At 41.5% G+C, this 18,309-nt stretch overlaps 1 protein-coding gene across 1 annotated transcript in view; it reads left to right on the top strand.

Annotated features, from left to right (window-relative positions):
• Positions 1-16,732, top strand: part of RPGR (retinitis pigmentosa GTPase regulator) — a 58,542-nt gene extending 41,810 nt beyond the window's left edge. Inside the window, exons 8-14 of the mRNA XM_059724372.1 lie at positions 3,065-3,220; positions 3,766-3,890; positions 4,933-5,118; positions 5,560-5,746; positions 11,203-11,300; positions 13,032-13,097; positions 14,309-16,732. Coding sequence (XP_059580355.1) covers positions 3,065-3,220; positions 3,766-3,890; positions 4,933-5,118; positions 5,560-5,746; positions 11,203-11,300; positions 13,032-13,097; positions 14,309-16,507 — 3,017 coding nt within the window. The 3' untranslated portion in view covers positions 16,508-16,732. The remainder of the gene's footprint in view (positions 1-3,064; positions 3,221-3,765; positions 3,891-4,932; positions 5,119-5,559; positions 5,747-11,202; positions 11,301-13,031; positions 13,098-14,308) is intronic.
• Positions 16,733-18,309: the final 1,577 nt, after the last annotated feature.

Consider the following 18,309-nt stretch of genomic DNA (forward strand, 5'->3'; position numbering starts at 1 on the left):
TGGCACTTTAGACATTAACTGATTCAGAGAGACAAACTTTTGTAGGATGTAACATCCTACATCCTACTTTGTCAGATCTAGAGAAAGACTCTATTTTCTCCCATCCTTTTGAAGTAGGGCTGAATGAACTTCATATTTGGGGTCAGGAAAGAATTTTACCCCATAGTCAGATTGGTATGGACGGGGTTGGGGGTGGGGATTCCCTTCCTCTGTAGTGGGGAGCATGGCCCTCTACTCAGGGTCTTTTAAGTATATATTGACAACATGTCATAGAAGCATGGCTGCTGTAGTCCCTCTGCTTTACCTGTGGCAGGTTAGGATGTTAGATCTATGCTGTATAAGGGTTGATGGTAGTCTTGTGTAGAGTTTATATTATAGTTTGGGATGGTTTGGATAGGGATGATCCTGCCTCAGGCATAGAGTTGGACTAGATGACCACTGGAGGTCCCTTCCAGCCCTACTTTCTCTATGATTCTATTAGTCTGTGGCAGGACCAGGAGCAATGACCTCAAGTTTCAGCAGAGGAAAGGTATGTTAGAGATCAGAAGGAACTTTCTAAACATGAGGGTGAAACATTGGAACAGGCCGCTTAAAGAAATGTGGAATCTCCATCCCTAGAAGTTGGTTGACTAGCACTGTCACTGCCCTGCAATCTCGGGGACTCCATGGACAGGATGGGGCTGCGGGTGGGCGGGGAGCTGCATCTGGAGCCATGTCTGACATCTTGGGGCGGTGACAGTGTGAGGCCTAGGCCTGGGGCACAGCTGTGGTCTACTTCCTGCATACCCCTGCCTGTGGAACCCGCGCCCGTCACAGGCTCTACCCCAACCCGACCCCGTGGTGTCACTGCCCCAAGATCCCGGGGTCTCCCTGGTCCCAGCCACCAGCCTTGCTCCCAGATGCCACTGCCCACCCACCCTCAGCCCTGGCTGAGCACCTTGTCCATGCAGGTCCTGGCCCGGTGGTGGGTGCAGGGTGGACAAGCCTGGGTGGCTGGGCAGTGGAGCCTGGTCTGGTGGTGCCGGAAGGCGCCTCTGACTGGGGCTGCTGGGAAGTGAAGTCTGGCTACGACACTGCTCCAGCCCTGCCGTGTGCCCGGGTGTGGCAGGAATAGCTCCATGTACCACATCCCAGGCTGCCCACCACACCTCAGCCTGCAGAACTGAGGGACCTACCATGGGCTGGACAAAATCCCTCAGCAAGCCATATTTTGTCTACTCAGGTTTGCACACACGTGTCTGGGTACAGACTCAGTATGCAACCTATTGTGTATGCTCAGCCTATGTGCTTGAGCTTACAGGTTCAGGTAAAGTTGAATTCCTATCTGTGCACACATGCCAAAAGCACCACATAGATGCCCAAAGAGAATCCACCTCAAGTCTCTCCAATTAATAAAAAAGCTAATTACAAGAAGGTTTAATTTATTTTATTCTTTTTTTTTACTGCTCAGAAATTTCTTCTGAATTTTGTTTTCTAGTACCAAATCTTCCAGCAGAGGGAGCTTAAGAGTTACATTTAGTAGAAAGAGCTTTACAAAATGCTTGCATGTTTAAATTAAAAGGTGAAAAACTTTTTTGTGATGCACATTCATGGTTTCTTGATATGACTTCTGAAAATATTTTAATAATTTTGGGGTTGGGGAAGGCAAAAGATCTAAGTAGAATTTTTTTTTTTTTTAGCTTTTAGTGTTACAAGACTTGATCCTGTATTTTTTGCTGATGTGAAATTCCATGTTATGTTACTGTGTTGGGGCAGTAATAGATGATCTACCCCAGGGCTGACCAACTGCTGGCTGGTGGGCCTCATGCAGTCTGCAAGGGGTTAAGTTGCAGACCTACAGGCTCCCACCCAGACTTTGATCCCCACAGTCACTCCAACTGCACTTGGACTGTAGTCTCTGGGTTCTCCTTCTCTCTTCTTCTGGCTTCTGCTGCTCCTTATCCAGGGGCAGGGTGGCATGTTGCAGTCCATGGGACTGCATGAGCCCATGGCAATGGGGCACCTGTGCAGTGTGGTGCAGCAGGGAGTGGGTGCACATGTACTTGAGCACAGAAATGTATTGCCTTAGCAGCACCCTCATGTCAAGCATGTACTAAAGGCAGAGAGTACCTTCTGTTCCACAGTTCCTTTCAAGTGACTGGCTTGCAATTATTTCTCCTTTCCTGACTGATGGAGGGAAATGAAGAAAGATTTTTGTTTGGATCTTGGTCATAGGAAGATCCTTCCATTTCTCAGAAAAGATGAGGCCCTCCAGTTCCCTTCTTCTTTCCAGCATGACATTTTCAAGATGCCCAGCTTTTAAGTACTGCCTTTCACATAATGGGGCTATAACTCCCCCAACAATGGACACAGTAAGGGCAGAATACTGTTTCACACCTAAATGGCTGTTTAAACTATATAAGTATAATTTAAGCTGTATAAGTACCAATTCTGGCACTTATATACAGCCAGCAATTCAGCTCTGAATGGCCGTACTGGCTAGTGAACATGTTCAGTGGTGCTGTGCTCTGGCTATTGAAGTAGAACACCATTCTCTCACAAGGCTGTTAATCCCTGATAAATAGGGGTGCACTGATAAAGATTTTTTGGGCTGATACCAATGGCTGATTAATAATGAGCTATATTGGCCAATACTGATCTGATTGCTGATATGCAGCCTGGCAGCTTGGAAAGCAGCGTCTGGTTGGTAAGTCTGTTGGGGGGGATGGGGCATGGAGGGGCAGATCAAGGCCCCTGTGGTGAGGGAGGGAGTGGGACTTGGGCTAGGGCAGGGCTCTCCAAGCTGCCAGGCTGGCTGTGTGCATGCTGCAGCTGCGCACATGCAGGCAGTGTTTACTGGTGACATTATCGGTAACATTATCAGTCACATCAGCCAAAAAAAGCTGATTGCTGATAATGTCAATTTTCCATTTATCGGTGGTGATACGATATGGACTAATGTATCGGTGCACCTCTACTGATAAAACATACTGTTTTCATGAAGTTGGTGTGATTTTGTTTTGGTAATAATGGACAGGTTATAACTAGGACGTGTGTGCTCTTACATTTTCATGTACATTTTCAGAGACAGATGTATATACGTTTGGTCTTGGACAATATGGACAGCTCGGACATGGGACATTTATTTTTGAAACCCCAGTACCAAAGACTGTAGACTATCTGAGGAGGCACAAAATAAATAACATTGCATGTGGGGAAAATCACACAGCTGTAATAACAGGTATGTATGCTAAAAATACTAAACTGATAGTGGATTTTAATTTACAATCTGGAATTTCAATATAAATTGAGTACAATGAAGGAGATATATCCACATTTAATAGTACTAAAGGTTAAGTTAAAGTTTAACTGAAGGCTAAGACTCAGATCATACTAGCCTTAGTGGAAGAGATAGATTGAAATACAGGGTTTTTAGATTCTTAGCCTATATTCAGTCTTGTAGACTATACTGCTTTGTAAAGCAATTGTAGTCTCATGATGCCTTTCTACTTATCAGTCCTATTTATCAGTCTTAGATTTGCTGTACCTCAATTTTATTGGTTTATCAGTTGTCTAGACTAACTTAATCCCAGACAGTACTTTTTCTGAAAATATATTTATTTTCAGACCATATTCATCAGTTTGAAAATCTAAAAAATATTCAGATATTACTTTTGGAAATGAATTGCTCCTTACTTTCAAATCTTATTCCTTCAGTTTGTATTAGTTTTCACCTGTGCTTTTAATGCATCTTCTGTATGAATACATTCTTCTTTCTCCATACAGACAATGGCCTTATGTTTAGCTTTGGAGATGGACGACATGGCAAGTTAGGACTTGGAGAAGAGAATTTTACTAATCAATTCATACCTACCTTATGTTCTAATTTCTTGAGGTTTTCCGTCCTTTTGGTAAAACTTTGTTTTGTTTTTGCTTCTCAGGCATTCAACTGTCTGTAATTTAAACAAGATATGTTATTTAGAGAAACCTGATAGTTCAAGATTGTATTTAAAAATACATTTTCTTCAATATTTACCTAATATTGCTATAGATTACTAACACTGTAAGAATGTAATTAAAAAAAAAATGTCAGCATTCATCATGCCGATGCTTCATTTTTGCATCATGGTTAGTTTGGACTATAAAAATAGACAAAACAGCTTTTATATTTTTATGCACTAAGTACTGCACTGTCTGAGTTAGAAATGGTTAAAGAGAATCTAAACAATACATTTACCAACATATTAATAAAATGAAAATGGGTTTATTTTTTTAATTCAGATGTGATGAGAAAAGAGGGGTACTATTGTTCTCTCTTAGGCTGTTTATATTTATTTATTTGCTGAAATGTTACAATAATGCCAGCAGCAACTATTAAAATATTATGAGTCAGGCCCTCAGAATCTCATAAAATTTAAGAAAGAAACTAATATTTTGAGTTTTTGTATTCCTTCCCTTCTCATTTTTTGAGCTGTTACAGTACTTTTGGGATAGTCTTGTCTGTAATTGCAATAGCCAGAAACTTCTTTTTTTGAATAAAAGCTGAGATTCTTCTGCGATAAGTTATCTGGTTAGGACTTGAACTAAAACATCAAACAGTGTGAGAGCCCTGACAAAATTGCTACAGTTGGCAAAGCTGTATGTACCATATTGGCTTTTATCAAAATGATTTGCTAAATCTCCTTTGAAAATTAGTGCAGCAAATTTTGTTTACTTCTGGAGAGACAGTTTGCTAACTTTACTCTGTATTTTACTGCATTCTGTATTTAAAATAGGAATGAATTTAGATCAATATATATTTTAAACACCATTAATTATAGTGGTATACTTTAGCTTATGGTTATACTGTCACTATATACAAAGAAAAACATTTTCAGTTTTGAACCCTTTTTCTACCCTTTGCATCCACGATGGTGAATGTGAGATAATGAGATCCTTGTGTTGATACCGTAGGTTGCTTGTGGTGGCTGTCACATGCTAGTTTTTGCCTCACCAAGGCTGAAGGGCTCTGAAGAAATACTCTTAGGAGATTTACATGAAAACTATTTGACTGCTACTATTTCCAAACTGGGTGGAGATTCATTAATATCAGACACCTTACAGCGAACATTGTCAGCACGAATGCGACGGAGAGAGAGGGTAATTTCAGAACTAAATATTTTTCATCATGTAGAGTTTGCATATTTTTTTGCAAGAATACAAGTTACTTTTTCAGTTAAAATTATATGTTCAACAAATAAATACTTTGCTGAAATAAATGTTTGAATTTCAAGGCTAAGGAAAGGAAATATGTCCTCTGATCAAGAGTGATGAAGGGAAAAAAAAAATGTCCTGTTTAGCATCATTATGATGTATGAAGTTCCCAGCATGGGTTCTGGGGTATAGACTCTGTGAAGGGTTATTCCAGCACTCTTCCTAATTTGGTATCTGGGCTGGGTTCCTTTCTTGCCCACCCCTAGTTATACTACCAGCATTTAGTAGAGCTAATACCATAATTAAATTTGAGAAGGTATTTGCATTTTAACCTTCTGTTACTAGCCTCAAATTTTCTCTAAATGTTCTTTTTTTTTTTTTTTAAAGGAAAAGTCACCAGAACAATTTGGTCGAATGGTACGAACACTACCTCCCTTGGGAAAAGGCTTGCTGAAATCTTCTTTACATATCACCAGCAACACTGTCCCACCACGTTTATCTGCAGAAAAACATCCTGGTGCAGAAGGAGCTAATATAAATAAAGCCCTTGGATCTAATGTGGGCTGTAGAACAGGTGAAATGTATGCTTTCTGCTGTTGTCTTCCCGACCATTTTATATATATATATATATATATATATATATATATATATACATACACTGTTCAGGGTTGTGTGAAGGAACTGCTTACATCCAGGAACTGAGCGCTTGAGCAAATGATACATAGCACTAAACCTAGGTCTCGACCCTCTGCACATTGCATGTAGTATTTACTGGATAAAATGGATAAACAACAGTGGCAGACAAGGTTCTTTGGATGAATCTGATATCTTTTATTTGACCAACTTAAATAGATGGGAAAAAAAATTGTAAGCAAGCTTTCGGGTTTAAAAACCCTTCGTCAGGCTGAGGAAGTTTCTGCAGTTGGTGTGTGCTCTTCCTAGATGGAATGAAAAATAAAGAAGCCAGAGGCTGGGCTGGTATGCATGCAAGACAGGCATTCAGTGAATATGTAAATTGAGGAGTCAGTAGGTGAGAGACAGACTGGGTCAGGGGGAGAAGGGGGATGAATGTAGCAGTTAAATAGTGGAGAAGTACCTGGGGAATCAGATATCAGGCAGGTTATAATGTGTCATAAATCCAATGTCTATAAGTCCATGATTTTTAGTATCCAGGAGGTTGATGAAGTGAAGTTCATAGGCTTGTCTCTGAGAAGTGTTTTATACGTTTCCTTTGAGGCTCAGGACTGAGAGATTGGAGAGAGAGGGCGTTCTTGTGAGAAATGTGCCCCCACAGGTAATTGCGTATTCTTGTCTTTGATAGATTTCTGGTGTGCGTTCATTCTGGTGCACAGTTGTTGTTTGGTTTTTCCTACATATTTTCCATCAGGGCATTTGGTGCATTGGATGAGATATATTACATTTCTAGAGGTGCAGCTGTAAGATCCGGGAATTCTGATGGCTCTGTTGTGGGGTTTAGTTATAGTGGGGGTGGTGGAGATGTGTTGGCAAGTTTTGCATTTCTTGTCATGGCATGGTCTGGATCTGTTCGGTGTGTTCTGGGCCTGAGGAAGTTTTCTTCTGATGATGAAGTTAGCGAGGTTTGGTGCTTGTTTGAAGGGTAGGATGGGTGGCTCTGGGAAGATCACTTTAAGAATAGGGTCTCTTTCTAGTATGGGTTGCAATTGTTTGAGGATTTTCTGTATGGGTTCAAGGGAGGGATGATATGTCATAACCAGCGGTGTGCGATTTGTGCGGGGTTTTCTTCTGTATTGCAGCAGTTTTTCACATGGTAGCTGGGTGGTTCTTTCAAACGTGATGTCTATCTCTTTGGAGGAGTATCCTTGTTGGGTGAAAGCCTTTTTCAGATTGGTGAGGTGTCAATTCCAGGTGTTCTCCTTAGTGCAAATTCAGTGGTATCTGAGGGCTTGGCTGTATATCACAACTTTTTTGGTGTTGTCGCAGGGCATCTCGGTGCTCTGCTTCTAGAGAGGAGAAACTGCCAGGGAGAGAGAGACAGAGCCCTGGCATGTCATAACGAGCCCAGCTGAGGGTTGCCAGGGTAACAAGCGCAGCTGCGGGTTGCCGGAGCAACTAAGGGGAGCCAGCTGCCTGTAGGGGGCAGGGCCTGGCCCTTATAAAGCCCAGGGCTGAGGCCAGGCTGGCAGTTCTCTGCCAGCAGCCTGGGAGGCAGGAGCTCCGGGAGTGAGGGTGCGGAAAGGAGCCTAGTAGCAAGTACCATTGTCATATGGAGCAATGTTGTTACAGCCATAAGGCTTCGGGTTTGAGTTACAGCCAGGAGGCTCAAGTTTATGTTTGGCTCTCTTATTACACCGGAGGCTTGGGTGAGGCTGTAGGGGTTGGAGGAGGCCTCATAGGGACCCCATAGGGGTGGGGTGCCCCAGCGCCAGTGAGGGCGCAGTCTAGCGCCAAGAGGGCGCATTATCCTCATAGGTACCCCAGTGGTATGGGGCCCCCAGCGCCAGTGAAGGTGCAGCTTATGCGCCAGTGCAGGCGCAACTGGCAGTGAGGAGCGCAACCAGTGGGTTGTGGACGGGGGACACAGACCCCGGGTTGTGTGCGGGGTATGTAGACCCCAACCCCAGAGAGAGGGGCGATTTTATCAGAGAACCCAGCATGGGCACAATGAGTCCCAAAGAGGGGGCGGCACTATTAAGAAGCCCAAGGTGGGCATGGCAAGCCCCAAAGAGGGAGAGCGCCATATTAGACTATTGAGAAGCCCAAGGTGGGCACGGCGAGCTCCAAAGAGGGGGAGCGCCATATTGGACTATTAGAGGAGCCCAAGGTGGGCTTGGCGAGCCCCGAAGAGGGGGAGCGCCATATTAGGAAGCCCAGGACGGGCGCAGCAGACACCAGCAAGGGCGTCACTTGTGGGGTGCATAGACCCCAGCCCCAGGGAGGGGCACTTTTAGAGCCCAGGCTGGGCACAGAGAGCCCCTGACAGGGGGCGGTATTATTGAGGAGCCCAGCGGGGCACAGCGAGCCCCTGGAGAGGGGGTGGTATTATTGAGGGGCCCAAGATGGGCATAGTAGACCCGGTAACAGGCCTGCACTGCAGGGAAACCCAGGACAGGGGCAGGGTGCTGCGGTGGACCCCACGAGAGAGGGTTAGCAGTACAGCGCCCCAGAAGAAGGGCGGTGCTGCGGTGGTCCCCAGCAAAGGGGGATAGCAGCGCGATAAGCCCAAGGGACAGGGTGCTGTGGTGGTCCCCGAGAAAAGGGGATAGCGGCACAGCGCCCAGAAAAGGGGGAAGCAGTGCGGTGGGCCTTGGAGACCGTAGGGCCCGATAGGAAGTCCCAGAGTGGACAAGAGTCCCAAGGAGGGACGATATTTTAGAGAGAGAGCCCGGAGTGGGCACACCGAGGACCCCGAGAGGGGCGAAACGTTACAGAAGGCCCAAGAGAGAGAGCGGGCAAGTATACGGAGAAGGCCCAAGGGTGGGCTAGATTACAGGAGAGGACCTGAGGAAGCGGGCATGTATTGTGACCGGACAACGTCTATCCCATCAGCAAGGCTTGGGGCGTGGTATTAGGGGTGGTAGGAGCCACGCATAGCCCATAAGGCTAGGGTGTCCGGGGAGCACCCATTACACCGGGAGACCCCCCAGGGGGTCCAGGATCACACGGGGACAGAGGTCCCAGTTAACCGTGCCCAGGGAGTCATAGGCAGCCTCCCAACTATACACAAACATCAAAGACGTGGAGGGCGAGAATAAGAGGGTGCCTTGGACTGGCCTTGACACGGAGTGAGGGACCTTAAGGAGATCACGGCCCTCCTGAAGGACCCTGCCGTGACAGGTGTATTTAAGGTGATTGCTGGTTCTATGCAGATATGTATGTTGGTCTGTGAGTTTCTTGTATAATGAGGTCTGTATTTTGCCATTATGGATATTGATCATCGTGTCTAAAAAGGAGATGATGGAGCTGGAGTATTCAAGAGATAGTTGGATGGAGAGATGGTGACTGTTGGATTTCTGATGGAACTCAATCAGAGATTGCATGTTTTCAGTCCAAATGATGAAGATGTCATCAATATATCTTAAGTATAGCAAGGGTTTGATGGTGCAGTCCTTGAGGAATTCTTCTTCCAGGTGGCTAATAAAAAGATTGGTATACTGTGGGGCCATTTTGGTGCCCATAGCTGTGCCCATGGTCTGTAGGAAGTGTTGGTTATTAAAAATGAAATTGTTGTGTGTGCGGATGAAGTGTATAAGGTCAGTAATATCTTTGGGTCTGTACTCTGAGTTGTAATCTTGCTCTTGTAGATATGTAAGGCAGGCTTGGATGCCATCCTGGTAATAAAAGATATTAGATTCACCCACAGAACCTTGTCTGCCTATGTGCTTAGACCAGCATGGCTACAACCTACACCCCTGTAAACAACAGTGGGATAGTTTCTGTACTGTTGGGGTCAGGCATCCAGATTAGAAGCTAAACCGCTTCTTTTCCCTTTCTGAACAGCTTCAGGAGGAGGCCTGGCAAGGACTCTGGGTAATGCCTAGCATATGGCCTGCTGGTTAGAGTGATTTGCTGGAAACTCCCTCTCTGAGTGAGGTGGGGCTGGACATGGATCTCTCACTCCTTGTCTGTTAGGCTAAAAGGTGGGAAGGGTCTTCCTCCTCTTCCGTTATACTTCTGGCCTACGTGGGTGCAGGACAATCCTATTGCACCATTGGTAGAAATAGAATCCAAACTGTGGGTAAGTTCCAGAAAATTGCTGGTATACGGCTACATAAATGCTACATAAGTACTTGAAGGAGAAATCCTTTAAATACTTAAGCTCTTGAAAGATTTAGCCCTAAGTGACTTGTCCAGGAAGGAAAGTCCATGACTGATGTAGGAAGAGAACCTGGGCTGTCTAGCTTTTAATTCTATAGCTTAACCACAGCTTATTCTTATTATCTTGGAAATTGAAAAGTACAATATCATTAGAGAGATCATCTAAAAAGAACCATTTCCCAAGTGATCTTGTTTTGAAAATTTGCAGAAATGGGTTGAGACCACTAGTGAATTGAGATTAGGCATCATACTCTATCTAGTTTAAACATAAATAATACAAAGTAAGAACTGCAAGAGTACCATTTGTGGTTGCAGGATATGATATCTCAGATCCTGCAGTTTTAAAAAGAGGCTAATAATACTTCTGTGTCAGAAGGGATGGGGTTTTCACTTGTTATACAATTGGACCTCCAGTTACACGGTTTCAAGTTACACTGATTCACATATACATGCTTTATATAACATGACCATGTTTCAACTTACACAATGCCCTGGTTCACGTTTACACTGTTTGCAGTAGAGCAGTGGTTAGTTACAGTCTGCTTACGTAGTGTTAGCATCACTTGTCATTTCCTCCAAGATTGTCCATCATTTTTGGTTATGTTAACCCCTGAATATTTGTGAAAATGGTGTCAAAGAAAGCCTTTGATGTTGTGCTCGAAAGAGCATGTAAGTCTATCACCCTGGCCCAGCAAATAAAAATCCTTGATAAATTAAGATAAGGCAATAGTGCTGCGTCGATTGCTCGCCAATACAGTTTAAGTGAATCGACTGTGCTTACCGTTAAAAAAAGAGAGCAAAAATTTAGAGACTGTGTGAAAACAACAACCTTTGTGAGTTCAAGACTGTCATTGGTGACTAGAATTCCTCATTTAGATAAGGTTGAGAAACTCCTTAATGTTTGGATCAATGAAATGACCAGTAGAAAAGGAGCAGTTGTTGACAGCGCAGCAATTAGGGCTCAAGCTTTGTCTCTGTATGAGCATGTAAAGGTTTTAATAAGGCTATTAATTACATTATTTTGTGTTTAAATATCCTTTTATTATGAAATAATGTTATCAAGTCTTGCTCCCAGGTCCCTATCCCCCTTAACTTAATGCCTCAAGTTACACGGTTTCAACTTACACAGTGTTTTTCAGAAATGTATCCCCCACGTAACTTGGGGTCTGACTGTATTCAATTGCTTCTGTAGTACCTGTTTACTTATTTTTTAATTTTCTTGTTTTATTTAAGTTGAGAATCAAGAAAACCAAAAATCTGACAGGAGTTCCCCAGAGGAAGATTCAGAGAATGAAAGAAGCCTTGGAAACACAACTGATATACTAAATATGGTAAGATATCTGCTACTGAAGTTGTGTTGTGGCTTAACAGTTGTTATTTTAGGAGATAACAGGATAGCAGTAATATTTTTTATGAAATGCATGCTATAAAGTGGGTTGGTTTCCAAGTTTTAAGAGCTGTTGTTCTACTTGCACAGACCTTTAGCCTTTTGTGGCCTAGTGACCTGTTTGTGTTGATTGACTACACTGGTTTGCTTTTTTTTCCTTTCTGAACAGAATTTTTGTAACTTCATACAAGATGGATACCTAGCACTTGTTCCTTTAATATTAAGTCAAGCTTAAGTTATAACTTTATTTTAAACAACTACTGGTAGTTCAATTAATAGACTACAGATTAGGGCAGACCAGTAAGTCTGACCTCAATACCAAACAAGATTATGGAAAAGATCATCAAGGAGTCTGTTTCTAAGCACCTGGAAGAAAACAAGGTGATCAGAAACAACCAGCATAGATTCATTAAAAGCAAGACATTCCTAACCATCTTGATTTCCTACTATGATAAGCTGATAGGCTGTGTAGATAAGGGGAGAGTAGGAAACATGATATAACTGGACTTTAACAAAGCATTTGACAATTTCATTAGTAAGCTAAGGAACTGCAGACTAGACTAATGTTCTGTAAGGTGAATACACAAGTGTTTGGGTCATTGTGTTCAATGAGCAGTCATCAATAATGCAATGTCTAGGTAAGAGAGGTATTGAGTGGGTTCCCCAAGTCAGTCCTTGGTCTGGGATTGTCTAATATCTTCATTAATGATTTAAAGGAGGACATTGATTGTACACTTAGCAGATTTGCAGACAGCAACAAACTGGGTAGAGTTGCTGAGGGTAGGGCTAGAATTCAGAATCACCTCAACAACCTGGATAAATGGTACAAAATCAGTCAGATGAAATTCAACAATAAGAAGTTCAGTCCTGCATTTAGCACAGACTGAGGAAGGACTTGATGAGTTACCAGTACTGCAGAAAGGACCTAGAGTTAAAAGTGTGCTTGTTGCAAAAAAAAAAAAAAAAAAAAAAAGGTCAAGATTATATGGGGTTGTATTAATAAGAGTGTGACTTGCAAATCAAGGGGAGTGATCTCCTTCTCTGTTCAGCATTGGGGAAGTCTCACCTGGAGTACTGGTGTCTAGTTTTGGGCCCCTCACTTCACGAATGATGTGGACAAGTTAGGAAGAGTCTAGTAGACAGCAGTAAGAATGATAAGAGGCCTGGGAAGGATGGAGATTCTACAACCTCTCTGGACAGCCTGGTCCAATGTTTAACCACTCTCAGAGTGATGTTTTTCCTGTGACCCAACCTAAATTTTCCTTGATGCAATTTAAGACCATTACTCCTTGCCCTGTCCCTTGCAGGCACAGAGAACAGTCTGTCTCCGTCCTCTGTATAATCTCCCTTCAGATATTTTAAGATTTAACAAATCCCCACTCATGAATAATTCTAGTTCTTTCAGCCTGACCTTGTAGGTTGTATTTCTTAAATGTTGAACTGTAGGTTTTTCTAGATGATGTACAGAAGGATTTAATCTACTTCACTGAATGATAAAATACAGGTTTTCAAATCCATTATAATTACAGTTTAATTTTGTGACAGATTGTTTGGAAGACAGTTTGAGATCCTCTGATGACAGACTTTATGAAAGTGTGTAATTAAATTATCAGTATTATTGATTTCACACATATTAATTGTATTCCATTTTAAGTGATATCTTCATTCTTTTCAGACACATGTGATGAGATTGAATCCAAGTGACCAGTCCTTAAAATTATCACCAGTTCAAAAACAAAAGGTACCTGTAACATAACATTGTTTTTTAGAAAGGCTTTAACCAATTTGATAGGGGCCAAGTACAGACATTCCACTTTTACTAGTATAAGTGATTGGAAACCAGTCTATACTTGTAACAGAAATTTGGCATAAAAAACGGTCTATACCCGTAACAGAACAAAAGTCTGGCACATATAGACCAGTTTAAAAATGGCAGAAATCAGTCTAAGATTTTATCTCCCAACCAAAGCACAAATATGTGTTCTGTTCACTATCAATTTAAGCTATGCCACTTACAGAAAGCTGCATAAATTAGATCGATTCTGCACTGGGCTTTTTGAATGTTTGTACCTGGCCAGGATGGCAATACCTTTTTTGCTGCAAGTGCTAAAAGAGTAAACTCAGCAGTTTTTCGTAGACTCATTCTTACCTTTAACTTCTTCCCTCAGAGCCTTCAAATTACTCAGCTGAATAGAACCTTGCACCATCTCCCTGCAAAGAGCCCATTAAAGTCACTGGGACTCTGTGCAGTCACAGGCCTCATACTGATCTTCAGTTTCTCCTGGGAGAGTCACTGCTCTCCCAGGAGAAACCACAAGTGTAAAGATATTCAGGGTTTTTCTCCCAGAGTAAAAATGTCTGCTCCAGGAGAAAAATAACCTGGGAACAAACAAAGTTAAATCACTCTCAGGAGAGTTTCTCCTGAGAGAGCAAATGTCTACATGCTGACAGTAGGGTTTGAGATCTACAGTCTGCCCAGTGCAGTTTGAGATTAAATAGTATGATGCTTCTGCAACTGATGGTGCAGTACTCTGTAATTTAAACTGTACATTTTGTAATTCTTTGTTAATGCTAGAATATCTGATATTCCTATGTTGATATTAGACTACCTGAATTAAAACTCAGGGCACAAGAGAAGGCAAGTTTTTGTTTATAAAACACAGGTGTAAATTCAAAACAGTTATTTTACTGAACAGAAGTAATGTTAACCATTATAAAATTAAATTATTCCTTTATTACCATATTGTAGTAATCTTAAAGCAATTATGATTTTTAATACTGAGGACACTTCATTAGCAGCTTCATGTTTCATTCCCATTTGTAGTCCCATCAAACAAATCACTTCCTTTTTTATTCATACGTCTCTATAGTTTTTTTCTGTTTGCTCTCCTTTAATTTGTTCTTAATGCTTTCCTTCTTTCTTTTTAATTTTCTGCTTCTCATGTGGACTAGAAGAGCAATAAAAATGTGAATCTGAAAAATGATGGTAAGGGTGGGTTGAAACAGGCTGATCTTAATTTCATGCAGGAAGTTTCAAAGTCAACTGATGATTCTTTGCAAAAGCAGCCTTTGTTTTCAGAGTCACTTGGAAATTATTCAGATTTAGGAAGTGGTTTTCATGCCTTTATAGGAAAAACTAACGTTGATAAAAAGAAAATAAAAGGTAAACTTGAACAAGCACACAGTGTTGGGAAACTGAAGCATGATGTTCAGCAAACTATTAAAGAACGCATATTAGCAAAAAGGAAGAAAGAATATTCAGAAAGGTCTAAGTCTGTTAAACAAGACATATCTTATGTTTCCAGTGATGAGACTAAAAAATCAAAGGCGAATACTAAGTCTAAGCAAGCCCATAAAAAAGATGTGCTTCTTTCTGCAGACAGTAATAAACCAGTATTTCGTTCATTAGATACACAAAAAAACAAAACAGTTAAAAAACAAAGTAAAAATGAGGTGGATCTTGAAGGCAAAGCAAAGGATGAAACTGAGAAATCTGACAAGTTAGGAAAAATCTATGTCAGAGAGAAAGAAAGTAATGAAGAACAGAGAGTATTTAAGAAAAAGCAGAATTTCACGAAAGAAATAGCAATAGGTGCGTCATCATCTTCTAGTGATGAAAATAGAAATGATCTTACAGAATATGTACTTCAGAGACAAAAAATACACAAAGCTACTTATGAAGACACAGGAACACAAAAAGAAATAGAAGCAGTGGAAAATGTGGATGATTTATATCCAGAAGGAAGAGATACTGAGGCGAAATGGGAAGAAGGTAAAAATGAAGAAGAATTTGGTCAAGAGCAGGAGAGTGGAGAAAGTGACATTAGAATAAAGGATGGTGAGAGTAAAAAAAAGAAACACTCTGAGAAAGTTGAAAACAGTGAAGAAGAATCTAGAGAAGAGGAGGATGAAAATGAGGTTAGAAAAGGTGAAGATGAAGATTATTTAGGAGCAGCAGATGGAGATGAAGAGGAAGAAATTGATGGAAAAGACAAATCATTGTTTGAAGCAGAAGATGAGAATGAGAGAGAGGAAGAGGATCTTGAGAATCACCAAAGAGGAGATGGCACAGACAGGGAGAGTGAAGAGGATAAAGAACTAGTGAGTGAGGAAAAAGATTATGACAATGAGGAGAAGACAAGAGAAGAGGACAGCAAATATAAGAAAGATGAGTGTATAGACAAGGAGGAGGAAGAGGAACAGAATAAGAGTGAGGAAGGAGAGGGGGAGGATGAAGAAGGGGAAGATGAGGGGGAAAATAAGGAAGAAGGGGAAGGGGAAGAAGGGGAACAAGAAGGGAAAGAGGAAGAAGAGGGGGAACAAGGGGAGGATGAACAGGAAGAGGAGGGAGAAGAAGGAGAGGAAGAAGGGGAAGAAGAGGGGAGAGGTGAAGAAGAGGAAGGGAAAGAAGAGGAAGAGGGGGAAGAGGAAGGGAAAGAAGAGGAGCAGGAAGAGGAAGGGGAGGAACACGGGGAAAGGGAGGAAGATGGGGAAGAGGAGGAAGATGGAGAGGAAGAAGATGGGGAAGATGAAGAGGGAGAAGGGGAGGAAGATGGGGAAGATGAAGAGGGGGAAGGGGAGGAAGAGGGGGAAGATGGGGAAGGGGAGGAAGACGGAGAAGGGGAGGAAGATGGGGAAGATGGGGAAGGGGAGGAAGACGGAGAAGATGAAGAGGGGGAAGGGGAGGAAGACGGGGAAGATGAAGAGGGGGAAGGGGAGGAAGAGGGGGAAGATGAGGGGGAAGGGGAAGATGAGGGGGAAGGGGAGGAAGATGGGGAAGATGAAGAGGGGGAAGGGGAGGAAGATGGGGGTGAAGAGGGGGAAGGGGAAGAAGACAGGGAAGATGAAGGGGAAGAGGGAGAGGAAGAGGGAAAAAATGAAGGGAAAGAGAAGTCAGAAGGGGAACATGAAGAGGTGGAAGGGGAAGATGATGACGGAAAGGAGAAGGAAAGGAGGAAAGCTGGAAAAAAAATAAAAGAAAATAAGCCTCAGCAAAGGCAAAGTAAAAGTAACAGAGAGGAGAAGAAGAGAGAAAGTTCTGTACGAAATACTAAACAGAAAGTAAAGTCAAAACATAGCTTGGTGAATGGATTACAAGATTCACAGCAGTTTTGGAACAATGTGCTACCTCATTATTTGACACTAAAGTAGTACAAGCCTCTAGAGATATAGTTAAACAAATTCACTAGGAAGCTGTAGGATTACACTGTGGTATTTTTTTATCATATTTTTCTAAAAGATTTTTTCAATGTAGTCACATATTGAAATGTATTAAATACTTTAAGTGCCAGCTTCTTGAAGATCTGCAGGAAGTACTAAGTTTTGTTGACCTTTATTGGACCAAATCACATTTTGAGTTGTTGTTTTATCACTTCTTTTCAGTGCATAGCACTAGTAAAGATGCAGAAAGTGATCCCTGAAGAGAAGACATTGTTCTGCCATACACTAAATCAAAATTTTAGGATTTTGGCATGAATAATGTAATGTTAATTGCCTTTGAGTCAAATTATTAAGAGGAAACATTTACTTTTGATTAGAGGGTACCTAGTATAATGATGTGCCTTATATACATAGAGGATCAGTAAATCAGTTTAGTTTCAAGAAATATAGTAGTAGTGTGCCCTTTTCTCTTAAATTTCTCTTACGGCTGTGTAACCATTTATTCATGCAGACGGCACATTTGTTAGAATATTCTGAATAAATCAAAGAAAGGACTATTTGCCAAATTTATATAATCAGCATACAGTTTCTGTACATAGAAGCCTTGATTTTCATAAAAAGCTTCAACTTTGCCTTTGATTTTGCTGCCAGCATACAACTGCGTAGTGAAAGGGTAGATAAAAAGTCAGAGGCCTCTAAGCACCTGGTGCAAAATGCATTCCAGTCCACGCCCTTCTGATTAGTGACAACAAAAGTCTTTAATCTGTACCAGTAATTATAGGAAGGGCCTGAAAATAAAGACCCATAAATTTTTTTCTTGCTAAGCACTGTCGATGTACTCAGTATTATACAAATACAAAGAGGATGCAGCCTGTTCCTGACAGAGCTCACTATGTATTAGTTAGGTACACAATGCTTTTAGCTGGTCAGGAACTGGTTGGCTCTTGAAGGCCTTGATTTAGTAAATGTACACAGGTGCTTAACTTTACTACTGTAAAAAGTACCACTTGGTAGTAAAATTAAGCACATGGATAATGTTTGCAGCATTGGGGCCTAAGAATGAAATCTTTGTCTTTCCCTCTTAAGAATCACTTTAATGACCTATTGCAGAAAAAGGTAAGCCAAAAAACTATGGAATAGCATAGACATTGGCATATACAGCTGAAAAAACACAAATTTGTTGGAATTTCTGAAAAGTTTGTTGTTCTCCTAAACTCTGAACAATGAAACTTCTTTATACAATTTATAAAACTTTTGGCAAAGAATTTTTAAGATAAATTTACTTGACAGGGGATTTCACTGATATTGAAATGGCCTGGCTAGCAGGGGGAAAGAAGTGGATATTTATACCAGTCGTCATTATTATCCTCAGTTTTTGGATACTATGCCAGTAGAAGCTATAAAAGACGATTAAGTAAACTGATCTTTACTGGCCAGCCCATGGAGTGCTTATGACAGACTCTTTGTACATGGGGAGAAGTAGGATAAATTAATCAAAAGAGAAAGAAAAAATAACAGATTTCAGCAATAAAAATATTGCTAGTAGTAACGTTTCATTTGCATTATAAGCATTTTTGAAATGTTGTTTTGTAATGTGTTTATATTAAAATATTTGTAATGCACTGTCTCCAGAATTATTTCTGAAAAGGTTGTAATAGGTTAGTAGATTATCAGTAGAACCTGGTTAGCTGCACTTCCTTTTTTCAGTGTCATTCATTCCATTTACAAACCACAGAAGATAGCATCATCAGTTACAAAACATATTGTATTTTCTTGCAAGCAGAATGCCCCTG

Source organism: Alligator mississippiensis, chromosome 1 (genome assembly GCF_030867095.1).
Source record: "Alligator mississippiensis isolate rAllMis1 chromosome 1, rAllMis1, whole genome shotgun sequence".
Lineage (NCBI taxonomy): Eukaryota > Metazoa > Chordata > Crocodylia > Alligatoridae > Alligator > Alligator mississippiensis.